At 43.1% G+C, this 14,457-nt stretch overlaps 1 protein-coding gene across 3 annotated transcripts in view; it reads right to left on the reverse strand.

Annotated features, from left to right (window-relative positions):
* Positions 1-763: 763 nt before the first annotated feature.
* Positions 764-14,457, reverse strand: part of TTC4 (tetratricopeptide repeat domain 4) — a 31,020-nt gene continuing 17,326 nt past the window's right edge. The window contains exons 7-11 of one of the 3 annotated variants that reach the window (XM_049617104.1): positions 13,661-13,878; positions 12,728-12,809; positions 4,658-4,740; positions 2,163-2,256; positions 764-1,301 (exon numbers count right to left, since the gene is read on the reverse strand). In XM_049617104.1, coding sequence (XP_049473061.1) covers positions 1,227-1,301; positions 2,163-2,256; positions 4,658-4,740; positions 12,728-12,809; positions 13,661-13,878 — 552 coding nt within the window. In that variant the 3' untranslated portion in view covers positions 764-1,226. Of the gene's footprint in view, positions 1,302-2,153; positions 2,257-4,657; positions 4,741-12,727; positions 12,810-13,660; positions 13,879-14,457 lie in introns of those variants that run through there. The other 2 variants (XM_049617106.1, XM_049617105.1) reach the window with 2 other exon arrangements.

Raw genomic sequence — 14,457 nt, forward strand, 5'->3', positions numbered from 1 at the left:
AGCCTTCTTGGAGGGGGTGTAAGGTGTGTACATGGGCTTGAGCCTGGGAATGCCGATGTTTGCATATGTATAGATGGGGCCTCAGAACAGGACTCTGGTTTTATTTTTTTGCTCATCATTTCCTTCACTCGTTTATTTATCCACTTCATGCACATGGAGCTCTCGGTGTGTCATACTCACTGTGTGTCAGGCCTGGGCACTAAGACAAATCCCCATCTGGCCTCTGCCCATTGAGAGTGTGCCTTCTGAAAGTTTTAGTGCAGTGCTTCTCAAACTCGGCATTATTGATAGTTTGGGCCAGATAACTTTTGTTGTGGGGGCTGTCCTACGTACCGTAGAATGTTTTTAGCAGTATCCCACCAAGTTGTGACAACCAAAACTGTCTCTAGACATTGGCAGGTACCCCTGGGGTGCAGGTCACCCCTGCTGAGAATCACTGGTCTAATGCTACCAATCTGCACACAGGTGGCACAGATAAGCCTGTGAGGTGGGTACAGTGACTCATGTTACAGATGGAGGCTCCAAGCACAATCCCTTCCTCCCAGGCACAGCAAGTCAGCAGCCACCAGGACCCTAGCTGTGGTCTGTCTGCCAAGCTAAGTCGCTTTCCTCCCTTTTCTGCTTCTCCCACTCACCCTAGCTGGATGGAGGGGCAGGGCCTAAAGAGAAGGCAGCCAGAAGCTGGCTGATAACTGGGCCCACCAGGAGCCTGAAGAAAGGGCTGGGTGGTGGGGATGACAGTCATGGAACTTCGTTCCTCAGGAGTGTCCAGAAGGAAGCAGGGAAAGCAGTCTGTTTCACAGATGAGTGAAGATGAGTGAGGTGGCACACGGGGGCCTGTTCTACCCCAGGACAGGGAGGTTGCTGCTCCACAGAAGCCTGCAGTGCCCGCTAGGGTTGCTGTTAGGCCTCTTGCACAGTGCTGACTTAGACAGGCAGTGGGGGAGAGAATGGCCTCCGTGTGGCCTGAGCTAGGCTTAGGGTGGAGACTGGACTTCTGCTTCCCAGCCACAAGCAGTCACCTGCACCTGGAAGGAAGGCTACATGGTTCTTTGTAAAAAATTGCCCTTCAAAGATGATGAAGCGCACGGCACAAAACCTCAAATTACTCGATTTTGAGGACAGCAGCAGGTTTCAGTTTAATGATGTATTATTTAGCTTTGCTATAGTAACAAACTGCTTACTACTACAACAACATTTATTTCTAGTTCACGTCACAATCGACTCTACAGGCCAGTTGCTTCAGCTCTGCTCCACGTGTCTTGCCATTCTGGTACCCAGGCTGATGGAAGAGCCCCTACCTGGGAAATATGTTCACGACAGAAGGAAAAGCACATGAACTTACCAACCTTCTGTCTGGACACGTCCACCCACATCCCTCTGCATCCCCTGGTGGGTGGAGTAGGTACTGCAAGACATCACAGGGCTGCAGGTGAGGCCACGTACTACCCTCTAGGGAGCAGGAGGCAAATGGCTATAGACAAACATACAACCTATGACAATGACTCAACTGCAAAGATTTTTAAGAGGTGCAAAATCCTAAAATGTGAACACTGAAGGGGAACAAGTCTGTCACAGTTCTCCCTACCATACAGGTTAGAAAAACTGGTCAACTTTTTAGGGGTTTTGGACCCATTTATAGGTCTTTACAGGTGCAGAAACAGGAACTGGCTTTCCTGACCCCATCTCACTCCAAGGGTCTACCGTCCCCATACAGCAAGCCTCTCTGCTCATGAAATACCTGCAGGCCGGAGTCTCTAAGCTTGAGTGCCTTAAAATTACTCGCATGGCTTGAGAGAGAGCTTCTCTGAGGCTGCCAACACCACTAAGTGTCTACAGGTCAGTACTTCCTCAGGTCAGTTCCTGTGGTAATGGTAAGATGGTCCCTTCAGGGAATGGAGGCTGATGGTAACACAGCTCACAGTGACTCCAAGGATGCCATGACCAAGGTACAATTTTGAATCAACAGGGGAGAGTAGAGACCAGCTGGAACTTGGCACTGAGCAAAGAGGATGTAGTTCAGGGAAGTCAGCAGCTCTTCCCCCACCATGATGCATGGAAGGACTGTCCCCAGGGTGGCAGAAATGAAGTGTTGGGTTCAGATGATTCCAGGCAGAGGAGAGTGAGGGATGAGATCCAGGGGCCTGGCTCAGTCACTTTACCTGATGCACCTTTTTCCCCCGGACGTAATTCTTACAAAAACCAGAGGCTCCTACACAGACCAAAAATGCTGGTATCAGGGCTTTTACAAAGTACCTGCAGTGAACACAACAAAAGAGAGGGGTTAATTGAATTGCAATCTTAATCATCCATGCACCTTCCCAACAACATTCAAGGTGAACCTTTGGGTGTGAGTCAACATTAAAATGCAAGTTTAGCACATTTATTCGTTTGGTTGTTTACATAATCTGGCAAATTAGCATGACCCTCTCCCTCTTACAACCTAGCCAGAACCTTTGGACCAGTCCTCTAGCATCATGAACGCCTGTAGCTAAACATCAAATAAGACTATAAGAGCAAACTTTCATTCATTCACTCACTCAAGTGTGTGCCCAGGGTAAGTTGGGCTCTGTGCTGAAATGAGATTAGAAAACAAGGGGCACCTAGGTGGCTCAGTCAGTTGAGCGTCTGACTCTTGATTTCAGCTCAGGGCATCATCTCACAGTTTGTGGGATTGAGCCCCGCATCAGGCTCTGCACTAACAGCACAGAGCCTGCTTGGGATTCTCTCTCCCTGCCCGGCCTCATGCTCTCTGTCTCGAAATAGTCAAAAACAAAACCATCCCATGCTCAAGTCCTGAAGGGACATAGAGAAATAATTAATGACAGCAAGACAATCACAGAAGCATCTGTGAAATACAGCATTAGCCCAAAGGGCATGATGCCCTCTATAGGAAAGGGGAATCAGGAAAAGCTTCCTGGAAGATGCTGTGTCCATGTGTACTTTAATTTAGAAAAGGGGTAGTAGTGATGGGACATGGGGGAGCAAACGTCAGGAGGTGCAGGTCACCAGAGCATTTGCTGTTGTTGGGGCATAAAGCAAGCAGGGTGGGGCAGAGGCCTCGGCCTCCCAGACTGAGGGGTATTAGCATTACCCAATGTGCTTGGATCTGGACAGAGGGGTCTATATATTTTGGCTCACCCGGTTCAACGTCTGAAATTACCCAAAACCTATCCTGGGTAGCCTCTTGCCTATGCCAATCATTTAAAAAGTAAACATTTCCAACTGCATTTACATTTTCTAAGAAGCATGAGATTGGCTTTCCTTTACAGATCTGCTTTGTTTAGCTTTTTTGGAGATGGGGAGAGAGCAGACCTCAGGCCTTTAAAGAAATGTGGTAATGGGCACCTGGGTAGGTCAGTCATTTAAGCATCCAACTCTATCTCAGCTCTGGTCTTGATCTCAGGGTCGTGAGTTCAAGCCCCGCACTCCATGCTAAGTGTGAAGCCCATTTAAAGAAATTTGTCGTAGTAATTTGCTAATAATGGAAAAAAGGAATAGCTCAAAAATTGTCTATGGATTGGAAGAGGGATTTAACACCAAAAAACAAAAATAAAAACAAAAACACCACTTGCCAAGAGAAGTCATATCATTATCTGAAGAAATCTTCACCTGCCAAACCAAAGCAGAAACATCAAGACCAGCTAGATCCCCACTACTGAGTTAGTCACCACATTACCAATTCTTATCCAGTTTGCCTCTGAAATCTCTCTACAATCCACCCCTTACCTCCTGCCTCACCATCAATAGTACATATGATCTGTACGCTACTCTGTTTTACCTAAACATCCCCTGTGGCTCCATACACCACCACGATCAGGATAAAGTATGCTCTGGAACAGAGCATTCAAGGCCTTCGTGCATGGCTCCAACCCAGCTTTCCAGCCTCTTTCTCAGCACACCCAACCACCCTCATGTCCAACACAGTGGGCTTCTTTAGCCTAAATGCAAGACATTTGCTTTGCTCAAAGCTTAGGGAAAAATAGTCCAAGAGTCAACTCTGAAATCTACCCAGGGGATTCCCTCATAGTCCAGAACACCCTAAAGCTGAACAAACAGAAGCCAAATCCAACTGGCTGCCACAGCTACTAACAAAGACGCACTTACAACAAGACTGCCCTTTACAGTTTACAAAACTACTGTGACTCCTACTCTCTTGCTGGCTCTCAAGTACCTGAGACAGATGTAGGCAAGAATTATCAGCCCCAATCTAAAGATGAGGAAACCTCCTCAGGGAGGAAGTATGTGCTTACAGTCCCACAGCTCGAAAATGATGGTGTCTTGACTTGAAGAACCAATGTTCTTTTCCATATAACAGTATCAGGGGACACAGGCACAATTAGGAAAAGAGCGCCAACCCTGCTGTTTTCAGGTACAAAAGCCAGGCAGCTTGTCCCTTCTCAGACCAGCACCATTCACTTCTCCCAGTCTGAGGGTGTCCTGGCTGCAGTGTAATGAGCAGAGTCACACTGAAGCCTATTTGGCCAATGACCTGAACCAGTCTCCATGGCTGCCATCTCAGTTTTATGTCCAGGGCAGTAGGGAAAGCAGTACAAGGCAATTAATTAGTCAGCAGTGCAATGAGAACCTGGCTGTATCCCTGGGATGGTGCCTAAGCTCCTTCCCTGGTCTACTCAGCCTTATGAAGGTGGCTTACCTGGGGTGCTGCAGCACGTGCAACAGGGTGCTCTTGAGAGGCACCCGGTAGAGTTCTGTCCCACCATCATCCTCAAAGTAGATCTGCAAAGAAGAATAAAGGTGCAGGAATCAGACACAGAGGGCCTCAGCAGCACTAGACATGTTGAGGCCAAGTCTAGTGAAAAGCTAAAGAGAAGGCAACTGTTATTAGTTGAATGGCTCTTCTATAGAGTTGTGGAATGTAAAGCACTCAGTCTTTGCCCATAACACCGAGAAAGATATTACCGGATCCACTTTTTTCCAAAGACAGAACCAAGGATCAGGGGAGAAAAATGATTCATTAACAACACTCAGCTAGTAAACAAAGAAACCAAGATTCAAGGCCAGGCCTGTGAGCCTTTGCTTCCCTAGCAATCAGTCCTAGACCTCTTAGATGTGGGGGGAAAAAGGCACAGTAGCCCAAAGCAGGGGAACAGCCCGAGGAGGATGAGGAGGATGAGAAGGATGTCCACACGGGACGGCCCTGTGCAGGTGTCAAAGCCCACAGAGGGTGAGGAAGATGTCTGCATAGGAGGGCTGGCCGGGAGTGAGCCCGGCCAGTGGAGGGCAAGCTTGCTGGGAACTGGCCAGCCTAACCCAGGTGATAAGGGCTACCTTTTAGGACAGCTGTCCAAGATGAGGTGTCAGAGCCCATGTGGGATGAGAAGGGTGTCCTTGTTTGGGGACAGCTGAGATGGGGTGTCACAATCAGAACTAGTGTATCAAACTAACTTCCTGATATTGGTGGTTGGTTGGGATTATGAAGGAAAATATCCTTGTCTGTAGGGAAATGATGCTTAAGTATTTAGGGGCAATGGGGCATCAGTTGGCATCTTACTCTCAAATGGTTAGAAGACAAAATCTTTGAACCCTAAGCTGTGATTTAAAAAAATAATGAGCCAAGACGGCAGAAGAACATGGAAGTTGTTTTTGCATCTCGCATCCATGAAATACAGCCAGATCAACACTAAACCATCCTGTAAACCTAGAAAACTGATTTTAGGATTAACACAACAATCTGCACAACCTGAACCACAGAACTCAGCAGGTACATGGCACAGAAAGGTTAACTGGGGGAGAGAGAAGCCACGGAGGACAGGGAGCTATTTTTGCTTGTGGTAAGAGGACGGAGACAGAAGGAGAGTATGGGAAAAGCACCTCCCACTCCCCACCCCCAAAAAAAGCAGCTGGAGAGAAAGTGGAAACAGCCGCAGGGACTGAACTAAAAAGAGAAAAAAGGAGGGGGTTTAAATTCCACTAAGACTCTATATAAACAGGGGGAGCACAGAGCCTCAAACTCTGCAGCTTGATACCTGACAGTGCTCTGGTGGGAAGGGCAAATCCCCAGAGGCAGAGTGAGGCCCGGGGGTCCTTGGGCCAGCAGACCCCGGAGAACAACCACATTTGCTGGTGCTGGAACAAAGTCGTTAAGGGTGAAGCCCGGTGCCAGGTATGTATTGCGATTTTCCATAATCCCTGAAATGCTGCTGCTACATGATTGCGTGAACATTTTCTGGGGCAGGCTGGCACCCAGACGCAGTCTCTTGGCATTAGCAGCAGCACAGTCCCATGAACATTCCTGGGGGCAGGCACCTGGCCCTTGCTCAGTGAGACCCTCTTGCAGAGGGGCAGAACAGGTCAAAGCCGCAGTCCCTCAGAAATAAGGGGTCAGGGAAAACAGCTGCATCTGAGATAAAACTCAGGAGGGAGGTGTTGCCTGGGGCTTGGTCATGGACAGTATAAAAGCAGGGAGTGGACGGAAGCTGATGACAAAGGTCAGGTGCACAATTGATGATTGGGGAGAACAGAGTTCTGATACTAGAGACAGGGTAGCTGGGATATGCCACTTTCACTCCTCCCACGCATGCACATACCTACAAGCACCACAACAATCCACCCCAGTAAGCTAAACAGCGACATCTAGTGGGGAACAGAACCATTACCCTAAGCCCCGCCCAAATGGGCCAACCTTACTCTTCAGGAACACTACAAGTGTCTCTGCCTGCTTAGTTTATGGACTATAAATTGCTTCATAGTTTGACTTCTAGGGGAAAATGATGTAATTTCAATAGTATTTCAGTCTGTTCACTGGGCCATCTATTCAATTTTCTTTTTTCCTCTTTTCGTTTCTTTTTCTTGAATACAGAAAGAGAAAAAATTTATTATTTTCAATTTTTATTGAAAATATTTTCCTTTAATTTTTTTCTATTTTTTTACTTTTTTGCAAATTTTTCAAATTCTATTTTACTTATTTCATTTTATTCTATTTCACTGTATTCATTTTTTTCAAATTTTCAAACGTTTTCCTTTTTTTTCTTTTTTCCCCTTTTTCCCTTTTTCCTGTAATCTTTCAACAACCAGACTGAAACACACCTAGGATCTAGCATCATTTATTTGAATTTGTGTGTGTGTTGTTTTTAATTTTTTAATTATAATTTTTTTGACCTTATTAATTCCTTTTCTGCCATCAAAATGACAAAATGAAGGAATTCACCCCAAAAGAAAGAGGAGGAAGAAACAACAGCCAGAGACTTAACACAGATACAAGCAAGGTGTCTGAACCAGAATTTAGAATCATGATAATAAGAATGCTAGGGGTCGAAAATAGATTAGAATCCCTTTCTGGGGTGATAAAAGAAGTAAAAGCCAGTCAGGATGAAATAAAAATGTAACTGAGCTGCAATCTCAAATCGATGCCACGGTGGCAAGGATGGATGAGGCAGAGCAGTGAATTAGTGATACAGAGGACAAATTTATGGACAATGAAGCAGAAAAAAAGTGGGAGACTAAGGCAAAAGTGCATGATTTAAGAATTAGAGAAATCAGTGACTCATTAAAAAGGAACAACAGCACAATCATAGGGCTCCCAGAAGAGGAAGAGAGAGAAATAGGGGTAGAAGGGTTATGTGAGCAAATCATAGCACAAAACTTCCTTAACATGGGGAAAGACACAGACATCAAAATCCAGGAAGCACAGAGGACTCCCATTAGATTCAACAAAAACCAACCATCAACTGGCATATCACAGTCAAATTCACAAAATACTCAGGCAAGAGAAGAATCATGAAAGCAGCAAGGAAAAAACAGTCCTTAACCTACAAGGGAAGACAGATCAGGTTTGCAACAGACCTATCCAGAGAAACTTGGCAGTCCAGAAAGGAGTGGCAGGATATATTCAAGGTGCTGAATCAGAAAAATATGCAGCCAAGAACTCTTTATCCACCAAGGCTGTCATTCCAAATAGAAGGAGAGATTAAAAGTTTCCCAGACAAACAAAAATTAAATGAGTTTATGACCACTAAACCAGCCCTGCAAGAAATTTTAAGGGGAACTCTCTGAGGGGAGAAAAGATGGGTGGGGGTGGGGGGGGAGACCAAAAGCAACAAAGACTAGAAGGAACCAGAGAACATCACCAGAAACTCCCAACTCTACAAGAAACATAATGGCAATAAATTCATACCTTTCAGTACTCACTCTAAATGTCAATGCACCTGTCTCCCTTCTCCACCAGGAAAAAATAAAATAAAATAAATGTCAATGGACTAAATGCTCCAATCAAAAGACACAGGGTAAAAGAATGGATAAGAAAACAAGAACCATCTATATGCTGTTTACAAGAGACCCACTTTAGACCTAAAGACACCTTCAGATTGAAAGTAAAGGGATGGAGAACCATCTATCATGCTAATGGTTGACAAAAGAAGTACCCATACATACATCAGACGATCTACACTTTAAAAAAAAGACTGTAACAAGAGATGAAGAAGGGCATTCTATCATAATTAAGGGTTCTTCCACCAAAAGACCCAACAATTGTAAACATTTGTGCCAAATGCAGAAGCACCCAAATATATATAAATCAATCACAAACATAAACGCACTGATAATAATACCATAATAGTGGGGGACTTCAACACCCCACCTACAGCAGTAGATCATCTAAACAGAAAATCAACAAGGAAACGATGTCATTGAATGACACACTGGACCAGATGGACTTAACAGATATATTCAGAATATTTTATCTTAAAGCAGTGGACTACACATTCTTCTCCAGTGCACATGGAATTCTCCAGAATGGATCACATTCTGGGACACAAATCAGCCCTCAACAAGTACAAAAAGACTGAGATCATACCATGCACATTTTTAGACCACAACACTGTGAAACTCGAAATCAACCACAAGAAAAAATTTGGAAAGATAACAAATACTTGGAGACTAAAGAACATCCTACTAAAGAATGAATGGGCTAACCAAGAAGTTAAAGAGGAAATTAAAAAGTACATGGAAACCAATGAAAATGAAAACACCACAGCCCAAAACCTCTGGGATGCAACAAAGGCAGTCATATGAGGGAAGTGTATAGCAATCCAGGCCTTCCTAGAGAAGGAAGAAAGGTCTCAGATACACAACCTAACCTTACACCTTAAAGAGCTAGAAAAAGAACAGCAAATAAAACCCAAAGCCAGCAGAAGACAGGAAATAATAAAGATTAGAGCAGAAATTAATGCTATCAAAACCAAAAACAGAACTGATCAATGAAACCAGAAGCTGTTTCTTTGAATTAACAAAACTGATAAACCACTAGCCAGTCTGATCAAAGAGAAAAAGGCCCCAAATAAATAAAATCAAGAATGAAAGAGGAGAGATCATAACCAACACAGGAGAAATAAAAACAATAATAAGAGAATATTATAAGCAATTATATGCCAATAAAATGGGCAATCTGGAAGAAATGGACAAATTCCCAGAAACATATACACTACCAAAACTGAAACAGGAAGAAATAGAAAATCTGAACAGACCCATAACCAGTAAAGAAATTAAATTAGTAATCAAAAATCACCCAAAAAGCGAGTCCAGGGCCAGATGGCTTTCCAGGGGTATTCTACCAAACATTTAAGGAAGAGTTAACACCTATTCTCTTGAAGCTGCTCCAAAAAATAGAAATGGAAGGAAAACTTCCAAACTCTATGAAGCCAACATTACCTTGATTCCAAAACCAGACAAAGACCCCACTAAAAGGGAGAACTATAAATCAGTTTCCCTGATGAACATGAATGCAAAAATCCTCAACAAGATATTAGCCAATTGGATCCAACAATACATTAAAAAAATTATTCACCACGACCAAGTGGGATTTATACCTGGGATGTAGCGCTGGTTCAATATCCGCAAAACAATCAATGTGACTCATCACATCAATAAAAGAAAAGGACAAGAACCACATGATCCTCTCAATAGATGCAGAAAAAGCATTTGACAAAATACAGCATTCTTTCTTAATTAAAATCCCTCAAGAAAGTAGGGATAGAAGGATCATACCTCGAGATCATAAAAGCCATAATATGAGAGACCCTATGCCAATATCATCCTCAGTGGGGAAAAACTGAGAGCTTTCCCCCTGAGATCAGGAACAAGACAGGGATATCCAATCTTGCCACTGTTATTCAACATAGCATCAGAAGTCTTAGCCTCAGCAATCAGACAACACAAAGAAATAAAAGGCATCCAAATTGGCCAGGAGGAGGTCAAACTTTCACTCTTCGCAGATGACATGACACTCTATATGGAAATCCCAAAAGATTCCACCAAAAAAACTGCTAGAACTGATTCATGAATTCAACAAAGTTGCAGGCTATAAAATCAATGCATAGAAATGGGTTGCGTTTCTATACACCAACAATGAAGCAACAGAAAGAGAAATCAAGGAATCGATCCCGTTTACAATTGCACCAAAACCCATAAAATACCTAGGAATAAATCTAACACCAAAGAGGTAAAAAATCTATACACTGAAAACTATAGAAAGCTTATGAAAGAAATTGAAGAAGACATAAAAAAATGGAAAAATATTCCATGTTCCTGGATAGGAAGAACAAATATGTTAAAATGTCAATACCCAAAGCAATCTACATATTCAATGCAATACCTACCAAAATAATACCAGCATTCTTCACAGAGCTAGGACAAACAATCCTAAAATTTGTGTGCAACCAGAAAATACCCCCAACAGCCAAAGCAATCTTGAAAAAGAAAACTAAAGCAGGAGGCACCATAATCCTGGACTTCAAGCTGTATTACAAAGCTGTAATCATCAAGATAGTACGGTACTGTTACAAAAACAGACACACAGATCAATGGAATAGAGAATCCAGAAATGGACCCACAAACGTATGGCCAACTAATCTTTGACCAAGCAGGAAAGAAAATCCAATGGAATAATGACAGTCTCTTCAGCAAGTGGTGCTGGGAAAACTGGACCACTTTCTCACACCATACACAAAAATTAACTCAAAATGGATCAAGGACCGAAATATAAGACAGGAAGCCATAAAAATCCTCAAGGAGAAAGCAGGCAAAAACTTCTTTGACCTTGGCCGCAGCAACTTCTTACTCGTCTCCGGAGGCAAGGGAAACAAAAGCAAAAATGAACTATTGGCACCTCATCAAAATAAAAAGCTTCTGCACAGTGAAGCAAACAATCAGCAAAACTAAAAGGCAACCGACAGAATGGGAGAAGATATTTGCAAATGACATATCAGATAAAGGGTTAGTATCCAAAATCTATAAAGAACTTATCAAACTCAACACCCAAAAAACAAATAATCCAATGAAGAAATGGGCAAGAGACATGAATAGACACTTCTCCAAAGATGACATCCAGATGGCCAATCAACATATGAAAAAATGCTCCACATCACTCATCATCAGGGAAATACAAATCACAACCACAATGAGATACTACCTCACACCTGTCAGAATGGCTAACATTAACAACTCAGGCAACAACAGATGTTGGAGAGGATGCAGAGAGAGAGGATCTCTTTTGCACTGCTGGTGGGAATGCAAACTGGTGCAGCTACTCTGGAAAACAATATGGAAGTTCCTCAAAAAAATTAAAAATAGAACTAGGCTACGACCCAGCAATTGCACTACAAGGTATTTATCCAAGGGCTACAAGTATGCTGTTTTGAAGGGACACAAGCACCCCTTTATATGTGCACCCTTTATATTTATATTAGTTGGCCAATGTTTATAGCAGCACTATCAACAATAGCCAAAGTATGGAAAGAGCCCAAATGTCCATCGATGGATGAATGGATAAAGTGTGGGGTGTGTGTGTGTGTGTGTGTGTGTGTGTGTGTGTGTGTGTGTATGGAGTACCCTGGCAGTATTACTTGGCAATCAAAAAGAATGAAATCTTGCCATTTGCAACTGTGGATGGAACTAGAGGGTATTATGCTAAGTGAAATTAGCCAGTCAGAAAAAGACAAATATATGACTTCACTCATATGAGGACTTTAAGAGACAAAACAGATGAACATAAGGGAAGGGAAACAAAAATAATATAAAAACAGGGAGGGGGACAAAACAGAAGAGACTCATAAATATGGAGAACTGAGGGTTGTTGGAGGGGTTGTCGGAGGGGGGATGGGCTAAATGGGTAAGGGGCATTAAGGAATCTACTCCAGGAATCATTGTTGCACTATATGCTAGCTAACTTGGATGTAAATTAAAAAAATAAATTAAAAAATACACATATACACATATACACACTTAAAAAATAAAAAAATAAAACAAAAAATAATAAAAAGGTCTCAACAATGGAGTATTATTCAGCCTTAAAAAGGAAAGAAATTCTGACACAGGGTACAATATGGATGAACCCTGAAGACATTATGCTAATGAAATAAGCCAGACACAAAAAGACAAATAGTGTATGGTTCTACTTATAGAAGGTTCCTAGAGTAGTCACATTCATAGAAAGAGAAAGTAGAATGGTGGTTGCCAGGGGCTGGAGGAGAAAATAGTTACTGTTTAACAGGTCCAGTGTTTCAGTTTGGGATGATGAAATGAGGATGGATGGTGGGGATGGTTGCACAACCATGTAAATTAAATGTACTTCATGCTATGAAAGTATGCACTGGTTCAAATAATGAATTTTATGTTCTGTATAATTTGACACAATTTTTTCTAAAGGCAGTAAAAACCTACCCCCCCCCTCCCAAAATCCCATATAGGAACAAGGTAAAACATCTCTTACCTCTAAATTATTAGGGCAGTATTTTTGCTCTAAGTCCCAAGAGGGTGTTTCACCAAACATCACCATCAGATGATCAATAAACCTAAGGATATAAACATGTACTTTCTGGGTATCAGTAACTCACGATCTATTTTCCTACATCACAGGCCCTGGACACCCATACATAGAGGTATCAAAAATGTATAAAACATGAAATGCAGGCCCAAGCCATTCTGATCCAAAGCCATCTGGCTTAAGCCAAAATGTGTATGTGTATCACTCGTCCTTTTTTTTTTTCCCAAGTTTATTCATTCATTTTTGAGAAAAAACGAGCACGTGAAGGAGGGAAAGAGAAAGAGGGAGAGAGAGAATCCCAAGCAGACTCCATGCTGTCAGCACGGAGCCTGACTTGGGGCTTGAACCCACGAACCAACCGTAAGACTATGATCTGAGCCGAAATCAAGAGTTGGCCACTTAACCAACTAAGCCACCCAGGCAACCCTCACTTATCCTATTATATGACAGTAATTTTCTTTAAACCAACTCAGGCTTAACAACATACCTTACATTTAGCTGCATTCTAAGCATTAACCCTATGAAATCACATGTTAAAACTGCTAGTTATATTTTTCCTAATACACACTTCAGTTACCATGCATATACTATCTACAATGACTTCCTATCTCACCAGAGATATGTATTAGGGCTTGGCAGACTCTACTGTGGTGCTCTGCTTGTTAGCCCAGTCCAGACAACAGTGCGACCTGTGTCTGTCACTACAAAGCTAGTATAGTTAGTGAAGGGAGAAATGAGCTCCAGGATAGAGATTATGACAAACCAGACTGTTAACCCTCTAAACTATACTTGGACCTCCTCCACCAAAAATTTCCTCTGCCGAGACAGCAGGGAAAGAGCACGCAAGCAAGAACAAAGGGCTCTTGGGCAAGTAAATACCTGGAGTCCTCGTGAAAAGCAGCGATGAAGTCCGACTGGGTGTGCTCTGGGTACAGAAAGAGCACGGGCCAGCTTAACCTGCCCTGCTCATCTACACTCAGCCTGGCTCCATAGCGGTTCTCCGAGCTGAGCCGATCCAGGGAAAGCTCACCTAGATCTTCTGAGTCTGAATCTTCATCCTCACTGGCAGCTTCAGAGACTAGCTTGATGTTCCTAGCCTGGATTAAAAACATAAAAACACACACACAAACTTTATCGTGTGGAAGGATCTAAGACCATTTCAATAACAGGGAAACCATCAAACTGTGAGCTTCCTGAGGGCCAGCTCTACACAGGATTCATCTTCATTACCCCTGAGGCTTGGCACAGCAGGGAGAACTCACCTTGACCAGGTGCTGGACCACATGCTGGACCCTGTGTCACAGAGACAAGCTAGATATGGTTCCTGCCCTCAAGACCCTGCTAATGGTCTAGTGGGCACAGAGCTATGGAAATAAGTACAATATAAGGTAAGAAGTGGAGTTGCAGAAATGCAGACCATCAATAATTAATTTAGCCTGGGGGCTGGAGATGGCTGGGGTATGCTGGGTCCTGAGCAATGACTATGAAAGGAAGAGAAGTTGGGCAGGGGCTGTGGGGAGGATAGAAGGTCATTCCACCCTAAGGAACAGCATATGTAAAGGCACAGAAAAGATCAAGAGCGGGCATATACAAAAATGGTAAGTGTGTTGGTTTAGCTAGGACATAGAATACTAAAAATAATGCACACTGACTTAATCTTGGCTGTCTCGTGGAAA

This window comes from Panthera uncia (genome assembly GCF_023721935.1).
Source record: "Panthera uncia isolate 11264 chromosome C1 unlocalized genomic scaffold, Puncia_PCG_1.0 HiC_scaffold_4, whole genome shotgun sequence".
Classification (NCBI taxonomy): Eukaryota; Metazoa; Chordata; class Mammalia; order Carnivora; family Felidae; genus Panthera; species Panthera uncia.